Consider the following 22,701-nt stretch of genomic DNA (forward strand, 5'->3'; position numbering starts at 1 on the left):
CTGTGCCTCCGCTCACGGTAGTACCGTGTCGGAGCAAGAGGAGGGCTGTACTACCGGGGACAGGGGAGAAGGCACCGCTGGTCCCGGGACCGGTTCGGCTGGGGGCCCGGCTCTGTCTCGCGGCTGCTACGCTTCGTGCCGCCCCTTCCGGCCTCGCGCGGCTCTCTGGCGCTCACAGTCTCCTCCTGTTTCCCTCCCCTTCCCCACCAGCCCGCTCCCCCGCTGCCGGCTCCGCGCTCCCGCCCCCACGGAGGGTTCCCCCGCCCGCCGGCACCGGCCCCGCCCCCGGGGCGCCCCCCCCTCTGCCTGGGGCCCTCTGTGACCCGCAGCTGCTTCCCCCTCCCGCCCACACGTCCCCGGCGGGGCGGAGCCGTCGCTGCTATGATGGCGTCTTGGGCGCTGTTGGCGAAGGATCAGCCGCTGCGGTGCCAATAGAGAACGAAGGAGCCGGGCGGCCGGCGGGCCGGGCATGGAGAGCCTGGCGCAGCCCCCGCCGCCTCCGGGGTCGCTGAAGAGGGGCGGCGGGGGCGCTGCCAGCCAGCTCCTCCTGGAAGAGGCGGTGGCAGGCGAGGGCGGCTGCAGGGACGGGCCCGCAGCGGCTGAGGAGGGCGGCGGGCGGCGCAGCCCTTCCCCTCAGCCGGTCCCCGCTCCCGTCGCAGCCCCTCGGACGGCGTCTCCTTCACAGGCCGCGGAGGACAGCTCGCCGGCGGAGGACAGTTCGCCGGCGGCGGACGGCGCGGCTCTGGCCGTGCCGGAGAGCCCCGGAGCGGCGCCTACCTCGGAGAGCGGTGCCGCGGGGGTCGGTTCCGGGAGCAGCGAAGCCGCTAGCCCGCCGGGGGAAGAGTCCCGGAGCCTGGACTCGCTGGAGTCCTTCTCCAACCTGCACTCCTGCTGCCCGAGCAGTTCCGAGCTCAACAGCGACGCCGAGGAGGCGGTAGTGGCGGGGGCCGCCTCGGGGGGCCCGGCCCCGCAGCCTGACGGGGATAGGCCCTCGGCGGGCTCCCAGCTCCTCTCCGCCTCCAAGGAGCGCTTCCCGGGCCAGTCCGTCTACCACATCAAGTGGGTCCGCTGGAAGGAGGAGAACACGCCCGTCATCACCCAGAACGAGAACGGCCCCTGCCCGTTGCTGGCCATTATGAACGTCCTGCTCCTGGCTTGGAAGGTACCGTCTGTGCGCCGCCATGGCCGGGGTGGAGGGGAAGCGGGCGGTGCCGTCCGGGCGGCGCCGGGGCTGGCGGGGCGGTTCGTGTGCGGGGACACCTGTGCCAAAACCACGTTAACGCAGCGCCGGGGGCTTGCGCTGATTAATTCGCGGGCTTAGTTCTGCTGTTTAGCACATTCTTGCGTAGAGAACTTGGGAAATAAATAATGGTTTGCAAGTGTATGGCTGGCGTACTGCTTAGGTCCTGCTGTCACATACAGGATTACTGCGTTTTTGTCTTAAAACAGAAATCAAAATCTAGTTGTTGTTTTATTCAATTGAGTAATATGTGGTTTGCAGCTGTGTGCAGGTTTCTAGTAAGTATACGTTACTATTTATAGCACCGAAAACATAGGCAGTATTTTGGAATAACAACTTTTTTTGTGTAACAACATATATTCAGAATTGTACAATAGAAGAGACTTGTACAAGTAACCATCCGAGTAATAGTGATACACTAGTGTAGTTATGCAGCATAGGTTTTATTTATGTGAACTGGTAAATCAGGTTGTGATCCAGTGCAGCTTTGAGACCTGAGAGTTCTTGTGTTCTGGATACAAACCTTCCTCTTTCTTGAAATAATTCTTTATAAGCAACTAAAATGTACAGCACAATGTAATTAATAAAAATTGGTAAGCAAAAAGAGTTATCTATTGGAGAAGAGGTATAAAGTTATGTGCATTGCAGAGCAAGCAAAGGGAGTAGTTTGTAGAAAATTCTGACAATTTAGTACCAAAAGATTGTGAAGCTGATAGGATGGAGTTATAGAACAGGAAAGCTTCATGAGAATAATTATTATGTTGTAGCATCAAGGGAAAGAATTTCGATATTGGAGGAGTAGAAGGTTTTTCACAGGTGTATTAGGCGACATAGGAAATGTCAGAATGAAAATATAAACTTATTTATAGTGAGGTAACTTTCCAGAAAATTGTTTGTTTTTTCAGTTATAGTTTCTGTACCTTTTCCAGGATAGCTCATAGCTCATGAGGTAAGCTCTGAATACAGCGATACAAGTACTTAGCTGTTGGTAAAACCAGCATAGGGAAGTTGTGTGTGACACCACTTATAATTCCTCATCATTTTGTGTAGTGCTGTTTTAAAAGAATTTAAAAGAAATGCCTGACTACGGTATTTTCCTTTTTAACCTTTCACTTAACAAAAGCATATAAATAGGCCACCAACTTTCCTTCTCAGAACTCTGTCCTGACATGGCTGAGAGTTTTGGTCATCCTGTAGGTAGATACGGTATCAAACAACTTTAGATGATAGAGGCAAGTGTTCAGAGTTGATAAGCAATAGTTACAATACTCATTCTAGTTTCCACTGACACTTCCCTTTCCATGCCCAGTTAGATGCTTTTGATGTTCCAGAATGGGAGCGATCACCTTGAGATCCAATCCTGTGTGTCAGCTGGGCTTGTGCAGCAGTGAAAGTTGAATTCTCATCCCTGTTTTTGATAAGTGACACATGATCAGTTTGCTTAGAATATAATTCTTAATTTACTAAATCTATGTAGTGGGCATGTGGGCCATAATCAGGAAAAACTCAGGTTAACATTTGTATATATTAAGGAGAACTCACCTTTCCAGGTATATCAGCTCCTTAGAATGCAAACTTCTTTACACCCATGCTGGTGTACTGTTTTAATATACTAGCAGTTTTGTGACCTGTTTTTGTGTGTGAGTTGCCCTAATTAAAAAGATTTTCTGAGATAGCCTTCACTGAGTAAAGAGAGATAGGTAGTTTGTTAATTTGCTTAAAGGATTTCAATAACAGGAAGACTTAAGGTGTACTGTATCTTGGGTAAACGTGCCGAATATTAAAAATATTTCTACTTAGCGGTTATGTATGTCTTGTTTATACACAAAGCAAAGTTACTCTCTGTTGCTAGGCATTATTCAGTTTTTATTATGCCATTTTAGAGGTGTTTTTGATGTCAGAATTAAGATCCTTTTGGATACAGGTGTAAAGATTATTTTAAAGTGATTATTTGAGAGTGCTGTCTGTATGTTCTTATCTGTGAGATACTGGTTTGGCAGTTTTTGGAAATTACAAAATAGCAGAACCCATTGGGACTGCTCACAAAAAAAATTATTTTTGATAAAACCAAGTTTTGGCACTAAATTTCTCATAAAACTGCTACCTCTCTTATTCACTACTTTCAGAGGAGTCTGGGCATACAGCTTTGAGGTTTCAGACTACTAGAAGCTGTACTTTTAAATGTTGCAGTTATGGAATTTTCTACAATGATGTGTTTTTGCAGACTGCCTGTATAAGCTTAGTTTTCAGTTTAGCCTTTAGGAGACAGAGTCGAGGAGTTTTGCTTACTAAAGTGTTACAGCAATGTTCTTCAAAGTGAAAAAAAAACAAACCAGTATGGTACCAACTGGACAAGGTAATCATTGTGCTGAACAGTGTAAACAGTAACCATTTAGGATTCTATGAAGGCAGCAAAAGCAGTAGAGTATGGAAACAAGCACTTGAAAAGGTAAGTACAGGCATGGGTTGTCTCTTCAGATCTAGAGTTGTTTAGGATGCTGTGTTTCAGCTTGTTTATGTCTGAAGACTGCTCAGTTTTTCCTCAGACCTGTGGCTCATTATGTAGTTAAGCTTAGCAATGCAAAACTTGCTTCTCTAAGTACTTTTTGTGATCTTTGTTAGGTATAGTCCATGCACCACTTTCTGATAACTTCTAGCATTGAATTAAATGGTAATTTTGCTTAGATTTATCCAAACGGAGGTACAGAGAAGAGGGATTGTTAAAAAATTGTAGCTAAAGATTTTGAGTTTTGGATTATCATTAAAATAACCTGTTTTTCAGAGGAGCTGAGTACAGTATGCTCACACTGACATCCATTTGATTTGTGGGAGTCTGCAGTGGCAGTGGTTGGTCTGAGGTCTGGCACTGGCTCTTTGCATGTGATTTGCTTTTTCTTGTTACTGAGCTAAACCTCCGTATGGCCAGAATTTGCACAGATTGCTCGGGGGAACTTGCTCAGCCTCCAAAGGTGCTACTGGTGAGCTTCTGATGAATGCTCAGCAGAGGCCTTGGCAGCTCTCCTCCCTGCATCCCTGGGATGAGCTCTGTTTACAGATCCGTAGACCACCTGTATCTGCATGTTTTGGGGGCTGAAGGAAACCTGCTCGAGGGAGATGTTAAGGTACTGGGTAGCAGCACTATGAGGCTATCATGTGATAAGTTTATGAAGCTTATCTGCAGGTCTGTTTTGGGAGTATTAATTGCTTTTTTGTCAAGGCAGACTGAAGCTATCCTCACCTCTTCCAGAACACTGATTTCAGGGTTGTTGCATATTTTAGATGAAAATATTTTGAGACTACAGTTGAGAAGCCATAAGAAATTTGCATGCCCCCTTTCTATATGCATAGTATTTTTCAAAGTGTTGGGTTTGGTGCATGACTAAATATTTTTTTTTTTTAAGGCCTTGTGAAGAATGAGAGAATACAGTGGAAGATATTTAAAATTATTATGTAGTTTTTCAGTTTGTACCCTAATGCATAGAAACGGCCTAAATTACACTAGACAAACTGTTCACTTTGAAAATCTGCTTACTGATCTTGTCTTTTAATTACAAAGGTGGCTCAACTGTACCTCACATTGTAGTCAGGTGAGAAGGATTTAGTTTGCCACTTCTGAGTGTGAATCATGAAAACTAGAGTTAGGGAGAAGAGACATCAGGGCAAAAGATCAGGAAACTGCAATAGAGAGGTACAGGAAATGGATGAGAGTCGAGGAAACAGGTTTTTCCTAAAATGTAAAAATCAGGTAAAATGTAGAAACTAAGCAGTTAAACCTATTGAGAAAACTTGGCCTTCAAAATAATGGCTATCACTGCTTACATTGTTTTCTTCTGTTGATTTATGTGGAGAATGACACTGGTTCTGTATGATTTCTCTCACTTGGAAATTACAAAATAGCAGAACCCATTGGGGCTGCTCACAAAAAAAATTATTTTTGATAGAACCTCTCACCTTTCTTTTTATTTATTATTTTTATGTTTCCTGTGTCTTAAGTCCTCATGTTGAAGCTCTGAGCAATTAGGAAATATCATGTTCCCTCTTTTTTTCCAAAAGTTATCTTATGGAAGTACTTATGACTCTGTTGAAACCCCATTAGCCTACCTCAGTGGTGTGATCAAAGTCCTACAAAACAGGCCAGCTCTAAAATTATGGTGTGAAGTAATCCATTAACTTTGCTTAGCATTTAACTAAGAAGTTAATTATGAAAGATTTTGCAGATGTGAGAATACCTGAGATACTTTGGTTCTGCATTAAAAAATAATTGCTTAGGATTACAGTTCTTGGACAAAATTCAGGTTAACCTATAATACAAATAATACTTCCCTTAATCCTTAACATCTGCTTTTTTTAATATGTTAATACCAAAAGTACATAGACTCAAATATGGGTAACCCATCTAAGTATGCTTTACAGATGCCATTTGTAGGGTAGTGTGCATTCCCAGATGTGGCACAGAGCAGAAACCTCCAGGTAGTGCTGGCTGAGCTTATATGAATGGTTTTAAATAAATACTTGAATGAAGAGCTAGCTTCAGTCCTGAAAGAATTATCACAGTACTCCTACTAATAGTTGACGGAGCAATGCTGATTTTCCTTCATATTATACTGGCTCATCTCTACTGTTTGTACACTGCAAACCACTTCAGGTGTAGCTAGTATAAGTATTTTTAATGAAGCATCCTGTAAATCTGTATATTTTAACACATTTGCCTTCTGTCAAATATGATTAAAATTGGTAGTGAGAGAGATTGTCCAATCACACCTCATTTTCTCTGGAAAGTTATTTAAGTAGATTACTTTTCAGACTGGGGAGGAAGCCCTCTCCATCACAGTATGAATAGTACTGTGTGTTGCTGTACTGTATTTCTGAGTCTGAGATGGTGCCTTAAAGGCTTTATATATATTGTTCTTCAATCTCATGGCTTTCTACTTCCTCTCCACAACCAGCAAAGTAGTTGGAGCCTATGAAGTCTTAAGCATGAGAGAACAATTGCCCATCATGTATTTTTGTCAAGGAGAACAGTGATCAGTGTTGAGGAACTTGATTCAAAAATTCCTAAAAAAAAGAGACAGTAGACTTTCTAGACTTTGTGATAAAATGTTGAAGAGAAAGAGGATGAAAAGATGAAGTTCCCTCTCCGTTTTTAAAATCCAACCAAAAAACCCACTCAAACCATAGGAAAATTTAATCTTTCTGCAGAGGAAAATTGAACCTGCTATGGTTAAATATACTGCTATGGTGTTCCTTCAGGCTGCCAAAACCATACCTCTGTGTGTGACTGTGCGTTGGTGGGTGGGTGAAAGGAAGCACTCGAAGTGTTCACCCAAGATGCTGTTGAGCAGAGATGAGTATCCCAGCAGCTTTGGCTCTGGCTGCTGCTGGGGTGGTTGGTTTTAGCAGGTGATGATGACAGGAATAGGTCACATGGGAGAGGGGAGTGGAATCTTCACCACCAAGTTCTCTGTGTCCCATCTCCTCCGTACCAAACCCTTGAAATGCGAGCAGCAGATGAAGCTGGGAGGTTGTTTCCTCTGATCTGCGTGAGTCTTGGCTTTGCTGTCCCAGCAGCTGCTGCCACCAGATTCTCTACAGCCTCTTGTCAGTCTGCAGGAGCTCTCTGCATTAAGTCTCAGTTAAGAGTTGTCATAAAGGCAGAGAGTCAAAGTCTTTTCAGGGTTAGGTGAAGTTTTCTTATCCAGGTCTGGCTTCATTTCCCCATCCTGCTCATCCCAGATACTTGTAGCTGAGCGAGTGCAGCAAGTGAACCTCTGTGAAGTCAAGGGGGAATGCTAGTGAAATGTTCTGGTGGGAGAGGAACTGCTGCATGCATGTGATTTCTCTAAAAAAAAAGCCTTTTTTTTAATCTCTCCTTGTAACTGTTACATAAATGTGCTTGGTCCCAGCACCAATGCTCTTGTAAATTGGTGAGGTAAATGTGATCAGAAGAAATTTGTCTAGATACTACCTATAATACCTATAATACCTATTGATACTTTGTAAATTGTATTGTTTTGACATGTTAATATACTTTTTTGTTTCCACAGATTAAGCTGCCACCAATGATGGAAATAATAACAGCTGAACAGCTCATGGAATACTTAGGTTAGTAATCAAAATAAAGGGTTTTCAATTATGTATTACACTTAACTAGTGAATAGTCATATAAGAAAACTGTTTTATTTATTTACTATCTTATTCAACTTTACTTGATTGCATGCTTCAGGAAAACTACTTCTGGTATTCATGCTTTTCCTTACCTGCTTCTAGAAGTTTTCTGTGCTGCTTCCCTAAGTGGTTAATCTACTGATGGACGTGGTACTGCTTGGCACACCAACACATTGGTAGATCTTAACTTCTTCATTTCTCCAACAGTGCTATTTTGGTAATGTTGCAGAACATATTAAGTCAACTGTGCCATTAGTTCTCTGCAGTAACACAAATCCTTGATAGTACAACATAGTTAAAATAACAAGAAAAATGTATTCAGTTATCACAGTGATTCAGGCCTCGTTTGCAGCCACTACTCTATTTTCAGCTTTAGTGTGCAGCAAAACTGCAGCTGTTTCCATCTGACAAGTCTTAACTTCAGTAGCCCAGAATGATTCAGGTGTTTTAAATGCAGTTGTGATAGTACTTAAGCTATATGTACCTCGGTTCTGTCCCTTTGTAGTTTAACAAATATAAAACATTTGATCTTAAAAATGTAGGTTTGTTTTTTTCTTAGGCAGGATAAAAAAAAAATAAATACAGTAAGGTCTTAAATAAGACCTTAAATTCTTGCTTGTAAAAAATGTAGCTTTTTCTTCTCAGAAGCGTATTGCTGAATCTTTCAGTGGAAGGAAGAAGTTAATTATGTAATTATTTAAAAAAAAACCCTTAAGAAATCTTGTGGCTTGTGTCTAAACATTTCTTCTAATTCTATTGACAGATTAATACTGTTAGAAGTCACTGCATAATCACTTGCATAATGCTTGTATTCTTTCTTGAAGGCATATATTAACTTCAGAATTATATTAAATTGAATAACAAAATTACTTAGGTTCCTATTCAGGCAACAGGATTGGCAGCTGGAGGTTCTTCTGCAGCTTAAAAAAAATGGAGACGCCCTTCAACCACTTGGTACAATCTTGAAAGATTTATAATGAGGAAGCCTGTAATGGAGACTGTTTTTTTTTAAAGAATGGAGCAAGAGAATGGATCATACAAAAAACAGTGAAATAAACCATGAAAACTTTGGAGAGGCAGTTTGTGATTACCAGTCACTGAAAACGATTCAGTAACCTTGTGTTGTAGACCTAGATAGCATGCAAGTCTTGAAGAAGTATTGGTGTATGGATGCTTATGCCAAAATATTTATAGTATCCATTAGGATAAGTGGTTGCATTTTCATATTGTATTATGTAATTACATATCTTAGAGTGTCCAGTCTGACCTTTTGTAATTTTAAGTTGAGGCAAAGAAGGAGGTAAACTTCTGTAACATTAAGATAATATGATACCCAAAGAGGTTCTGAAATGCTGCTTTAGTAACAATATTGTCCATTTGAATTTTATTTCTGATTATGATCTTACTTTGTTTTTTCATCCTCAGATTGTACTCCATAATTATAATTCAGGTTATAAAACAATACAAGTTTTTGATAGAAAACTTCGGGGGGGGTAATTGTGTGTGGTCAGTGAGCTTCAGGCAGAAATGATTGTAGAAATATTGAAGCTTTGAGAATGGAATAAACCTCACTTCATTTTTTCATTTTCTTAGGAGACTATATTCTTGATGCAAAGCCTAAGGAGATATCTGAAATTCAGCGTCTGAATTACGAGCAGGTGAGGAAGGATAGAAACTGTTGTTTGTAGTTTCTCTTTTAGAAGTTGTTTTCTAGGCTTGGTGTAGAGTTATGATCTATAAATACTTCCTATTAGTGAAGAAAAACTCAGTAGCTATTAGCACAATAAATTATACTTTTTTTGCCAGCATCAAGTGTAATGAAACAATTGTGGTTTTATTGAGGAATTATAGCATGGAACTACAGATGGAAATATGGAAAAGGTTCTACTTCTATGTGCCCTTTAGCGTGCTCTGTTCTGTGATCCCTGCTAGACTTGCTCTGAGTATGTAAACTGAGCAAGAAATAGATCCCCATTTTAAGTTGTGATGGACCAAAAAGATTGATTTTATATTATGAAAGGCAGTATTATTTTCACAGACTACTATTTTTGTCATCATAGACGTCTTTCAATGCTATTAGTTTTAAAAATACTGATGTAGTACATATTTTTGAGCACATTTTTCAAGCTCTGAGAGAACGGGTTTTTTTTGATTACTCATTGAAAAGTGTTTTGAATTTATTGAGGATGTCAGGTTTCAGGCTGCTTCTGTTTATTATTAGGTCGTCTTTTCTGGCTCTTACTCAATGTTGAAAACCAAATAGAGTATCTGGACACAGTTGGAATTACAGTGAAGACTGTAGATTGTTATAAGAATCCAAAATAGTACCTGTATCAAAGTATATAAATTAATTCTGTAATAACAAAATTAGCTATGTTTTAAAAATTGATTTCTAAATGATGGAGGGTTACAAGAGTAACCCCCAAGTGTATAAAACTCTTATTTGGTAATTGGTTGGGTTTTGTTTGCTTTTTTTTTCCTGTCAGAACATGAGTGATGCAATGGCAATCCTACACAAGTTACAGACAGGTCTGGATGTCAACGTGAAGTTTACAGGTGTACGAGTGTTTGAATACACACCTGAGTGCATAGTGTTTGATCTTCTTGATATCCCTTTGTACCACGGATGGTTAGTGGACCCTCAGGTAAGACCTTTATCTGTAGTTCAAACAGAATATAAATTGTTATGAATTTTACTGGGGAAGAAGAGATGTTTCAGCATTTTAACTGGAGTCAGTAATAATGATGACACAAATTGATTTTTAAAAAAATCTACTCAGAAACTTAAGATTTTCTTCAGAGAAGAGTGAACTTGTACATGTTCTTTGATGTGCTAGCTTTGCAGAGACTAGGTCTATAGCTAAGCTAACTCTGAAAACTTTCTGCACTCAATCTCTGTGACCATGTAAGAATTGTTGTTGTGAGGGAAGCAGTAGGTTGCTAGATACAGTGTCCCACTCATTGCTTTTGAAAGCTCATTAGAGAACACTTGGAAGGAGTACAGCGTTGCTTTCCACCTGTCTTTAATTCTGGTTTAGGATCAGCTGCTTTTGAGAACTGAGGATTTTAGAACCCATCAGAAAGAAACAATCTTTGACAAACATAATTTATTTTTAATGGTATTATTTAATAAACGGTAAGCTGGTACTGTTTACTTTGGTAGAAACTGATCACTTTGGCTGGAATAATCTGCCTCAGTTTTCTTTCTTTTCATGCCTTGTTCATGAAAATCACTGTTCTCTTAGCCCCTTGGACTTCCCCCTCCTATCCAGCTGAGGTAACTGATGCCCCATTCTCCCCTCCATCCACTTCAGCAACAGCTTTTGGCATTAAGCATTAACTTAAGGATTTAAAATGGCATCCAAGACTGCAAAATATGTAACTGTCTGGGCTGGAACTTTGTGGCTTAGGATTTTTAGGGGGATAACATCCTCTCTTTGTTGAAATTCTTCTTATTTTCTAATGAGTTAAGTGCTATAGGCTTACAGTTGTGTTCTGTTCTGCACAAAGGTAAGTTCTCTGTTTTGTATGCTGTTCATTCCTGCTCCAGGTTGCTGACATAGTAAAAGCAGTTGGTAACTGCAGTTACAATCAGCTGGTGGAGAAGATAATTTCTTGTAAACAGTCGGACAACAGTGAACTGGTTAGTGAAGGTGGGTAACTTTCTTCTGTGTATCTGTATCAAAGTATGTACCCTTTTAAATCTTAGTTACATATTTTTTATGTGGGTCTCAGTATGTAAAGTGTGAAGAGCTCCATTCTGTCTGGGCAGGCAGACAGCACTGTGCTTGTCTTTTAGACAATTTTCAAGGGCTAGTCCCATTATCTTGTTCTATTAAATATACTTTTTAAAAAGCTGGAGAGAATGTCCATTTATGAAAACGTATTATGGGCAAAGTTCACGTTTCAACTATGTATAATTTTTTATGATTAGAACATGAATTAAGTACTATATGATATGGAAAAAATCAGCAATATTTGAGTGCCTGTACCACTTCAGAATGTGAGAGGGTTATCTACAGTGATGAGTTTTTAGAGCTTTGAACTCATTTTCCTCTCTCTGAATGCTTCCTTACATTTGTGGTAGTAGGGGGCCATGTTAGTAGGGAGAAGATAGTAAAAATTGACCATTGTAAGCAGGTTTTATATATTAGGAAGTATGTTGTAGACAAACATAACAGTATGTATTGCTTTTGTAGGATTTGTAGCTGAGCAATTTCTAAATAACACAGCTACACAGTTGACATACCATGGACTGTGTGAATTGACTTCAGCTGTCCAGGAGGGAGAGCTTTGTGTGTTCTTCAGGAACAACCACTTTAGCACCATGACCAAATACAAGGTATGTTCAACATTTTTGTCTTTACTGTTGTGGTTTGCTTTCTCATTTCAAAGCAAGTCTTGTTTTTCCCTTGTCTTGAAATAGAAATAAACTCCATTTTTTTGGGTGTATATATGTGAATGTAGTATCTGAAGCAAGTATTACTGGTGAATTACACATCAGTGTTAGGATATCAAGAGCCATTATCACTTTTTTTGTAGCTCTTCCCTTTATGTTCAGTTTGTTCCCTTTATTAACCCCTTTGTGTTAATGTATGATGACATACATTTCCTACGTGGTTTAACTTGCAGTTTGTGATTGGCTATAAGGTTAATAAATGCATTTAATTGCTTGTTTCTGATGATGTAAAGCTCTTTTACATTTGGGTCAGTAGATAAGAAGCTCCTTCCTGGCGGTCAAAATACCAAATGTTTTAGGAAGTTGAGAGGTGAGCTACAATATTGGTTCCCTTTGTTGGGGAACAGATTACTTAAAATCTCAAACTAGGGAAGCAATATGGTGAAAATTGTAAAAGGGGTTCTCCAAGGTACAAAAATCAAGTGACAACTTGGTTAATGCTTCTGAGACTCCTTCCTCTGTGGAACAGAGAACATGGCTCAGCAAGTTTCCAGTTATTTATGAAGCATTTTTGTTGTAACACAACTTTTCCTTTACTAAGATGATGGTGTATTTTTATGGTTCTGACTTCAGTAGGAAGGGGCATGGTCAAATTGTCTCCTAAGATTTAATCATTCCCTTCTCTGCAGTAATAAATGTGAATATTTTGAAGTAAAATTTTCATCAGCTTGCAATGCCAAAACATGCTTAGCTAGACATTTCTCTCAAACATACATACGAGTTTTTGGCTTTGTATAGAATTCTTGAAATTATATTTTGGTTATCTGTTATTAACTATGACTTCAATTTCATGTACACCTGCATTTATGAATAATGGTTATGTCATGTACAACATGTGAATGACATTAACTTTTCCATTTGGCAGTCCTGTTCCTTTTTTTTCCATTTGTTAATCTTGGCTGTCAGTGCTTACCTTTTAGCATTCTGAATACTTATAAGCTGAGCTAAAGCTCTGAATATTCCTAATGATTAACTCTACAAACAGGTGACACATTTAGTTTTCCAGTAGCTTCTTAGAGCACATCTAAGATCAATTTTACATCTGTGTAGAATGGTATTATCTACAAGCAGCAGGGCAGGTAAAAGATTATCTTCCCTCTGTTTAAAAAAAAAAAAAAAAAAAAGAAAAGCTATGGAATATCTCTTTATGGTCAAAACTATAATTATCTTTCCTGATGAAGCTCACTTACGTCCAAGTTTTATCAGGTATATTTTTGCTTCTCTCAATTTTTCTAAATTTACCACTTCTAGTAATTGGTAGTAGTTTGTCATGTAAGCCTGTGCTTTATTTTATGGTTTCTCAGTATGGGGAAGAAAGAGCCCAACCTCAAACTGTTTGGTTTAAAAAGAGGATACTAAGTTCAAGTACTTTCTGAGTACAAATAGTACCTAGAGGTGCAATAAAACTTTACTTCATTTAAAAGATTACTTCAGATGAAAGCCTTAAATCCTCCTGGAAATCACAATTTTATGCTATAATTAAAACCTTCAAAATATAAAATATTCTTTGTATTAAATACAGTCAATTACTATCACTTTGGCCTTAATTTTCATTACTAAAATTTGTTTGTAGAACGTAGACTGTCCTCTTCTGCAGCCCAGTATTTAGATGAAAGGCCAAAACCTGGTGTGTTTGTCAGTGTTTTATGAACTTCATACTTGTAAACATACACTTCCCTCTTGAGATAGTTTTTCTTTAAAGAAACAGAATGCAACACTTCAATGAGTTAGATGTTCTTAACCAGTATTAATAATACATAACAGTTTGAGGAAAGGAGTAAAAATCTGTCTGAATTTTAACTGTAAGAACTAAATCCAAGTTCTAAGAAATACCAAGGTAAAATATTTGAAGAATAAGATGGATTGAGTGTTTAAGGTTTAAGTCTTTAAAATCTCTGTGGTTTTAATTTTGTCCCTTAGACTTCTGATGTGCTGAGTTTTGGAATATGGACCTTTATTCTTGTGTTCCATAGTTGTTATGATCACTTTCACTTGCAGCTAGAGTTCCATTTCTGTGTTATCTACAGGCTTTTAGTTCCTGGGATTGTCAGTTTTACAGTGTTTGTTTTACCTTGAATTCCTGGTGAGTGGTACAGAATTAGATATCAAGAAACTCATAATGAACACAAATTCTTAATACTTGTTTTTTTTTTAAATCAGCTGTAACATTTCTGTCTGTTTCTAAGCTACCTGGCTATTTGCAATAGTTATGACTGAGTATTCTTGCATATCAAGGAAGTCAGGAATAGACTTGACTTGGGCTTTTAGCCAGGATCAGCTATTCAAAAATCTTTGGACCTCCACGATACTCATGAGTGCCAAATGCATTGCTGGCACAGAGTTGAGACTTTTTCAAGTGCTTTATTTTGCTTCTACTAGGTTTAATGCTAGCTCTGCAGATTTTTATTGGAGTTTCTTTCACCTTAATATTTGAGCAGTAGTCAGCAGTAGCTGGATTATAGAGAGTCAGGCAATTAGAAAAACAGAAGGTGCACACATGCCAGAGAAAATGAAAGTTTAGAACTTTAAGGGCAAGAACTTTGCCATTTGTCTTTCTCTAATATTGCCCTTCCCTTGTCCCCCTCCAAATCACTGTATGGAAAGGTACAAACTGAACAGCGATGGAAATTAAACAAAAGGGAATTAAGCATATTATGAAAGTTAAGTAGATACGATAAAACCTGTGTTTTTTTTTAGAAATATTGCCAGTTGGAGCAATTATCAAGAATTTTAAAAATACCTTGTGTATGTTGGCTGTTGCAGTATTTCTCTAATGAAGCTAAACCTCAACATTTTCTTTGGGAATCTTTTGAGTGCAGCTGACACAGTGATCTGTATGCTGAGGATACTTATGTTCTGGGTTTTTTGGGGGGCAAATATTTTGATGAAGAGACTTGGATTTTTAGTTTGAAGAAAGTAGAATAAGATTGGTCTTAGCTGCACTTATTGGAGAAACGAAAAAAGAGATAACTTAGCTTTTTAAAAGGAAAATCAAGAACTTTCCAAGTTCTTTTATGCTTTTCTTTTCTATAATTGGCTTTAGAATTGAGGAACAAGTGTGACTAATTTAAGAAAAAGAAATACTTGGTGATATTGAAAGAATTCAAAGAGCAAAATTCATGAATCTGAGACTCTGTAAAGTTTAACATCGGTTTTTACAGCTAAACAGATGAACCCTAATAGCTTTAATTCTGGTCTGTATTGATACCACATAACAATCATATGATTGCAGTTGAGCCAGTTTTTAATATTTGTGGTACTTGGTTGAACAGATTAATCCTTCAATGCATATATAATACATTAAAAACAGAAAACATACATTCTCTCTGAAACATGCTTACCAGATAGGTGATTTTCTTTATTCTTCTGCATAGGGTCAGCTTTACCTGCTGGTGACAGACCAGGGCTTTCTTACAGAAGAGAAAGTTGTCTGGGAAAGCTTACACAATGTGGATGGTGATGGAAATTTCTGTGATTCTGAATTCCACCTACGGCCTCCATCAGACCCTGAAACTGTCTACAGAGGGCAGCAGGATCAAATAGATCAAGTACTAGATTTCTGCTTTTCTATTATATTTTTGTTTGCTTGTGACTATATATAACAATTACTGCTTATTTTTAGTCATATACTTACAGAGGTGTGTATGGATGTGTACTCATGCACATATAGGACTGTAAGATTTCTTTAGATACTTGGGTTGGGGTTCTCAAAAGTACTACTTTGAAGTATCAGCATGGCTTCTAGAGATGAAGAGTAGGACCAAGCATGATTAGCAGATTATTCTATCAAGTAGATTATTCTATCAGGCACATTACAAAAAGACAGCTTTAAAATCTGTACTTTTACCCAGAACTGGGATGAACCAACCCTGTCTGTCTTCTGCTGCTGCCCAGGTAATGGAATTTAAACCTGAAAGCAATTTAAAAAAAAACAAACTAGTTTTTGTGTTTTGTGTGCTGTGATACTGTGGAAAGAGGAATGTAGTTGTGTTCAGCCTTTCTGCAGCTCAGATTATGAACATGTTCTGAAACAAATGCCTGTTCTCCAAGAGGTAAATGCATGTGAAGATGAGGCTGGAGAAAAGGGATGGGTGCTACTGTGTAGCTGCACATGCTGCAGAATTCACAAGAGATGGCTTAGCTCTTTTCTATATGAAAGAGCATTAATAAACAAGTTTGCTGTTTAGGATTACCTGATGGCATTGTCTCTACAACAAGAGCAGCAAAATCAAGAAATTAACTGGGAACAGATCCCAGAAGGAATCAGTGATCTTGAGCTAGCAAAGAAGCTCCAGGAAGAGGAGGACAGGAGAGCTTCTCAATACTATCAGGAACAAGAACAAGCAGCTGCTCAGGTCCAGGTAAGAAACCATTATTACAGGATATGATCATGAGTTTTGGAGAGTATTGATATTTATATAGACACAGATACGTTTGTGTTTCAGACTGATAAGACTGCCATTTACATTCTGTGTAGCAAGTGACAAGATGAATATAGGAATCTTAAGAAAAATGTTGTAATTGTTAAGAGTATGCATGCAGATACACTGGGTGCTGCCACTTAAATCTCTGAGAGCAAGCCTAGCCTTCTGAGTTAGTTTCATTCATACTATTTAAGTGGGAATGAGTTTATTACATAATTTTACAAAGATTAGTTAATATTTTACATTACTTGCAAAACAACATTAAAGAGCTTTTTGACAGTAATCAAAGTTTTGTCTTTGTCTTCCAGAAGTTTGTTGCTTTAAACTTCTAGGTGTTTCAATCTATGGTATTATGTGAATCTATTGAGTCCTGTTTCAAATTAGGAAATTAAGTTTCTCCAAATGTGCTTTTTTTGTCCCCATAAGCAGTTGCATTCAATTTGCTTGGAAAAAGATACATGCACATGTGTTAAGAATTGCCATATACCTGATTATTGTTTGCAAGAGGCAGTGTTTCAGTTGGCATTCTGGATCCAAGGAGTTCTAACCACTGATGAGCCACCAAAGATTTAAAACCAGTTTTATTTACAAATATGTAAAAAATAATCTGTATCAAGGCTATATCTTTGGCCTGAAGCAATTTAAAACAACTAACTGATCTGCTTGTTAAGCATGGAAGAAGAATTTTGACAAGTTATTTACACTGCTTATTGCTTTAACAGAATAATCAGTAGCTACTTTTAAGACAAAACTTTGTTACTGCTGGATGCAAAAAAGGTAGAAAGAATTGAAGAACCTGCGTAACAGGACTTAACAGTATGCTTATTTCCAGCTATGAATAACAGGAACAGATGATGAATTAACAAAACTTATGTTGCCCTTGTATACCAACCTCCTGGATGACATGTGGATTGTTCTTGGAAAAGAAACTAGGAAAAAATGCCAGGGCACCAATTGACAAGTGCCAGAAAAAGCTTCAAGTCGTGTTTTAGTATTGAAAAAACTTATCTGAATATGTGGACACAATGGAAGGGACACACAGGACTTGAAAATGTATTTTCTGCTGACTTCAGGGTTTTTTGGGGTTTGTTTTGTTTTGCGTTTTAGAAGTTTTGTGGTAGTTCTGGAGTATTCATATGGAAACACCCAACCTGAATTCTTCTATTTGCATAACAGTTAAACTTGTGTTTATGAATGTGAACATAGAGGAATACTTCAGACTGCATCTGCAATAATGTTTATTTTACTCAAGATTTTATTTTTACCCCATAGCAGGTGCAAGGTGCTGCTTCTCCAGCAAGTGGAAGACAATCTGGGAGTAACGAACGCAAACGTAAAGAACCTCGAGAGAAAGAGAGAGAGAAAGAGAAGAACAGCTGTGTTCTCTTGTAATAGAAAATGGATTCAGTCTGGAGCCAAGTGCATGTCATCAGAAGCAAAAAACAAGGAGAAAAAAAAAAAAAAAGGAAGACAAACCCGTTACATGCCGCCTGTGCCTGATTACCCCATAGATTATGTTCACATTTCAAGAGAGGATGGGTGACTTTGTTACAATCATACAAACTTTCTTCAAAGTCATAGTGCGTGCTGCTCAAGATGGAATTCCACATCTCAGCTGGATGTGGCTGTGCTTTGAGTTAGTCATAAGAAATACTGCACCTTGTAGCTGAACACACAAATCATGGCAAGTTTTGTGTCATAGTGACATCCATTACTCATGACGTCAGTTAGTAAGCTATTTTATCTTCTACTCTAAACAAAGGAGGTAATTAATTTTGTGTAAGACTTTTTCCTGAAGTCTGTACACTAGCACAACAGAATTCTGTGTTATTAACATGGTATGAAACTGTATCATAGGCTGGGAATCGTCTTCAAGATGCAAGAGCCCAAGTAACAGCTGGGCACTGCCTCCTCATTGTGTCCAGATTTCTTTGCTTCTGGATCTGGCATATTTGTTTTTTTTTAACCCAGATTTATAGTGTTCCTCATAGCACCTCCTGGCCAGCTTTCTTGCCCCACGAGTAGGTGACTTGACAGTCATCGTACAGAAAATTGTCACAGAAAACGGGGCATTTATTAATGAGCAAGATTAATATTGTTTGCTTTTCTTGCAATTACAAACTGGGTTTGGCAACTCAGATGTTATCAGGGTTAAACAAATAATTTTATAGGTAACTTTTTTTTTCTTTTAGTATGTTCTCTCTTGTAGGTAAACTGGACCAGGTAAATTCTTATTTATTGACCTCTCCATATGCTAGGTGAATGATGAGAGGAAACTAAGGTCTATTATAGTCATTATTCTATATAAGAATGCAGAGTTAAAATAACTAACTATCTGCCTTTTTTCCAGAAGTACCTTGAACTTTACAGTGACGTTAATGTGTCCACTTGTATATTTAAGCAAGTGTACTCTAGTTAAAAACACTTTCTTGTTTCTTTTATAAATCATTTATTCTTAAAAAGCACACTTCTGAAGGGTGAGAGAGAGAAGCTAGGCTGCTCTCCGAGATTGTTTGCAAAGGTGGTCAGGTGTAATATTTTGTTATTTAAATCACTAATTTAGAATTTTTGGAAACCAGATTTTTCTAATTTATGGGAACCAAATAAACATGTTGTGTCTTGTAGTATTTATAGAATACAGAAACAGAATACTTGCTGAATTTTGAGGGAACCACAAATCTTCCTCCACTTCCACTAAGTCAATAACAATTACCTTCTTGTGGAACCTTTTTTTATAAAAATTTATATTTAGCAATTTGTAGATACTTTTAAAAAAGGCTGCTTCTCCTGGACATCTTATGTATTCATGCTCTAAGCCTGGGTAAGTGCATTAGTGTACAATAAGCTGGTAAAGCTGAGGCAGCCAGGTGGAATAGGACAGTCTTGGTTTCAGGTGCTTGGGGAATGTCAATAAAGGAGAGGGTATCTAAAACACAAGTTCACCAGTAAAAGGCTGCTTTAAAATTATTTCAAGCAGACTTGCTGCAGAGATGGGCACCTGTCATCACAGGAATACCTAGAATGAAAATTAGACAGATCAAAAAAAGAATGTCTTATTAACAAAAGGGCCAGTTTGTACCACTTTTTTCTTCCATTGCTTTGTCTCGTTTTTTTCAACTTTTGTTACAATATCCCTTTTATAATAATGAAGTAATAAATGGTAGGAGGTATCTAATATGCAAACTGTAAATTTAAAAATTTCTGTTCTCTAGAAAAGTCATCCCCAGAACAGTAATTTTAATACCTAATGTATGCAGTTCAGATCATTTTCTATGTCAGAGTAAAGGTTGCTGCCTTTTCTCCTTTGCAGCAGCCTAACTTCTTCAAACAAATTAATATGGAGGATCACCAACATGACTTACCTACTTTAAGCAGATCAGAAAATATTCCAGTAGTGTCAATAACAAAGACTCTAAGCCAGAATGTTATTTAAAAACATTCTGTTACTAAGATTTTCCCAAATTTGTGTATTTACATTTATTTATTGACCTTGAAAAATAAATATGTCAAGCAAAGTGTTTGTTATCTAATTATTTTCAGTAACAGAATTGCCACTTTAAATTCCTTTTTGCACAAATTTATCAGGAGCAGGCATTGCAGCTAATCAGTCTACCTTCTGGCCTGAGATTCTTGCTTGTATTAGAAAAATTCATGTCACATTTGCAGTTTCAGACAGGTTGAAACCCAGTATACTGCAGTTATGGTAATGTTGTTATTTAGTCATAAAGGAAGAAGAGTCAAATGTCAATGCTCATCGTGCAGTCTGAACGCCCACATAATTCAGTTTCTCTTAAATAATGAGTAAAGGATTTGAGATTCTTTGAGATGGCAGGCATGCTGTCTGAGCAGTTATCTTGTTAATATCCTCCTTTCTTCACAGGTCTTGAAGCTTTGGAAAAAGGTAAAGAATTCCTGAAATCTAGAGCACTGTTCTGCATGAGTTGAGTTTTAGTGGAGAAAGTTACAAGCTTCTTAATATCCAAAAAAATGTAATGCAGCTGGAGGCTTTATTTATATCCTGCTGTGATTAACCATTCCAAAAGCAGCTGTCATGGTTGGTATATATGATAGTATCTGATGATTAAAAAAGAAATAAAACCAGAATTGCTTTTATCTCTAATAGCGAGCTTGGAAAACAATATTACAAAATATTCATGGAGTACTAGAAAGACAATGTCAACTTCTGACTATTTACTTCATTTGCCTCTTCTTGATGGTCAATGTCTGGCAAAAGGCTACAGATTTAAAGTATAAATCTGTTTATACAACTTAGCATGCCCATGCTCCAATTTACATACATCATATATATGAAAGTGTCCAGAAAAGTAGAGTAGAACTTGGTTTCCCACTAGACAAAAGCTAGCACAAAAAAACCCAGACTCAGAATTCTTGTTGTTGCATTGTAATTGTGAAATAAAAAGCTAAATACAAGTATTCTTAAAATCATAAAAAAATTGAGCACTGCCAGTGATGTTTTTTTTAAAGGCACTTTGTAAATGCTCTAAACCACCACATTTTTGTGACATTCATAGGGAATCTGAGACCAAACAAAGCAGATGAAAAGGAAGATTGTAACACCAGAGGATGAAATTAGCATTCCTGAGAAGTCACTTAAACACAATGCAAAAAATATATTTTGTAGCTAGCCATCTAGTTAATAGAATAAAGTATGTGTTCAGATTGTCTTTACAGAGCTCTTCTTGTGGATCACAGACACACAAGCTGAAAATTCAACATATGCTTTTCTGTGTACATTTGCATTGGATTGCCAGTCAATCTCTACACTCACCTGATATTTCATATTATTGTCAAATGTTTCTTCCAACTTGTATACACAAGTTCTTGAAAACATTTTCCAAATGTAATAAAAGGATTTTGAGTTCTTGAAAATGAATCTTCTGGTGTATTGAGCAGGAGGTACTGGAGAAAAGGTGAAGATGGTGCACTTTTAATGAAACTTCTTTCTTGCTGCAATAGATGTATTCTTACCCTTAGCATGCTTATTGTAATCAATTGCTGAAGTTTATACAAAGTATGTCCTTAACATCCTGCATCAAGAGCTGTTGTTTATTTTATAAAAGTAGGCTCAGGAAATGCAAGTTAATTGACACATGAGAAAGCATATTGGAGGAAAGCAAAAATAACACCTTGGTTTGGTTGCAATATAATTCTGGCATCTTTTCTATCCGTGCTACAGTAACAAGACCTTGGCTGCAAGGAAAATCTGCCACGGAAAAATGTTCATATAGCCCAGGAATAGCACAGACAAACGTTTTCTCCTGTGATTCAGTGGAGTTACTTTTTTTTTTTTTAAGCTTAACCAATAATGCACCGTGGGCAGTGTTGCTTTGCGTGGGGAAGTCTGGTGAGATGAGGCACACTTGTAGAAAGTGGTTTATACAGAAGTGTATTTGATGTGAAATTCCGTAGTGTTTCCATGGAGCTCCTGGTTTCCAGCTTCTTCTTAGAGTTGTCCAGTAGAAAAGCAATGGATTTTAGCTGAACTGTCACTTGCTGTGATGGGGAAGCAGTGCTGAGGAGGAAAGGCAGGCTAGAACCTAAGTCCCTACATCACCTCTGGAGATTGTTTAGCAATTTGTCCTTAATTTGCTGTTATTTCAGACATACAAACAACTCATAGGAAGTGGTCTACCAGTGTTGTGTAAGATGATGGCTTTACCTCATATAAACCTAGATTCTCTGTCCCAGAGCTGGGTGAAGTATGGGATACTCAGTCATGATTTGAAATTCACGTACTCTCGTTTTCATCAAAAGCCTTAGTAAAACTTCCACAGACTTTCTAAGACCAGATGTAATGTTTCAAAGTTAAGATTATGCCAAGCAGTCTTGACATAATTTATTATTTTTAGATTTCTTCTTCAGAAAAAGCTGGGATAATTGGTATTTCTGTCTGACACCCGCTTTTAACTTTTGTTCTGGTTCACTCACACAACAAGGAAAGGGTCAAAATAGCAGTTAGAAGCACCACCAGTGTCAGTACACTTAAATCAGCAGAGTAATGGGTACATCCTTTAGGTTTCATCATCTCTAGGTTTGGAGAACTCCAAAATAAGAAGGTGAAAACAGATGTATTTTTCCCCTTTATATGAACTGGCTGTATCTAATCATTAATATTTTCACTGAATACTTTCTCTTAAGGCTTGCTTAAGTGGTCCAGTCTGTGAAGCTAATGAATTATGTTTATGCTTGTACTCTAGGAAACCCTGCCAAGCCTACAGACATGTCTGCTTTCAGACACAGAAATAACACTGACAAAATCAGTATTTACATTTACTGATGCTTTTAAATACAACAGATGTTTAGAATAGTTAAAGGAAAATTAAACTTCTCACCATCGCCAGATTATTCTTTTTGGCAGTGATAAATTATGAAATTTAATGGAAATTATAAAA

The 22,701-nt window shown here is 38.1% G+C and overlaps 1 protein-coding gene across 1 annotated transcript; it reads left to right on the forward strand.

The window, feature by feature from the left end:
- Positions 1-325: 325 nt before the first annotated feature.
- On the forward strand, positions 326-20,741 carry MINDY2 (MINDY lysine 48 deubiquitinase 2). The gene is made up of 9 exons (XM_030456719.1): positions 326-1,162; positions 7,285-7,342; positions 8,999-9,063; positions 9,892-10,050; positions 10,956-11,058; positions 11,605-11,747; positions 15,239-15,412; positions 16,052-16,225; positions 17,561-20,741. Exons 1-9 carry the CDS (start codon positions 470-472, stop codon positions 17,678-17,680), a joined length of 1,689 nt encoding a protein of 562 aa, XP_030312579.1. The 5' UTR covers positions 326-469; the 3' UTR covers positions 17,681-20,741.
- Positions 20,742-22,701: the final 1,960 nt, after the last annotated feature.

Source organism: Calypte anna, chromosome 10, assembly GCF_003957555.1.
Source record: "Calypte anna isolate BGI_N300 chromosome 10, bCalAnn1_v1.p, whole genome shotgun sequence".
Classification (NCBI taxonomy): Eukaryota; Metazoa; Chordata; class Aves; order Apodiformes; family Trochilidae; genus Calypte; species Calypte anna.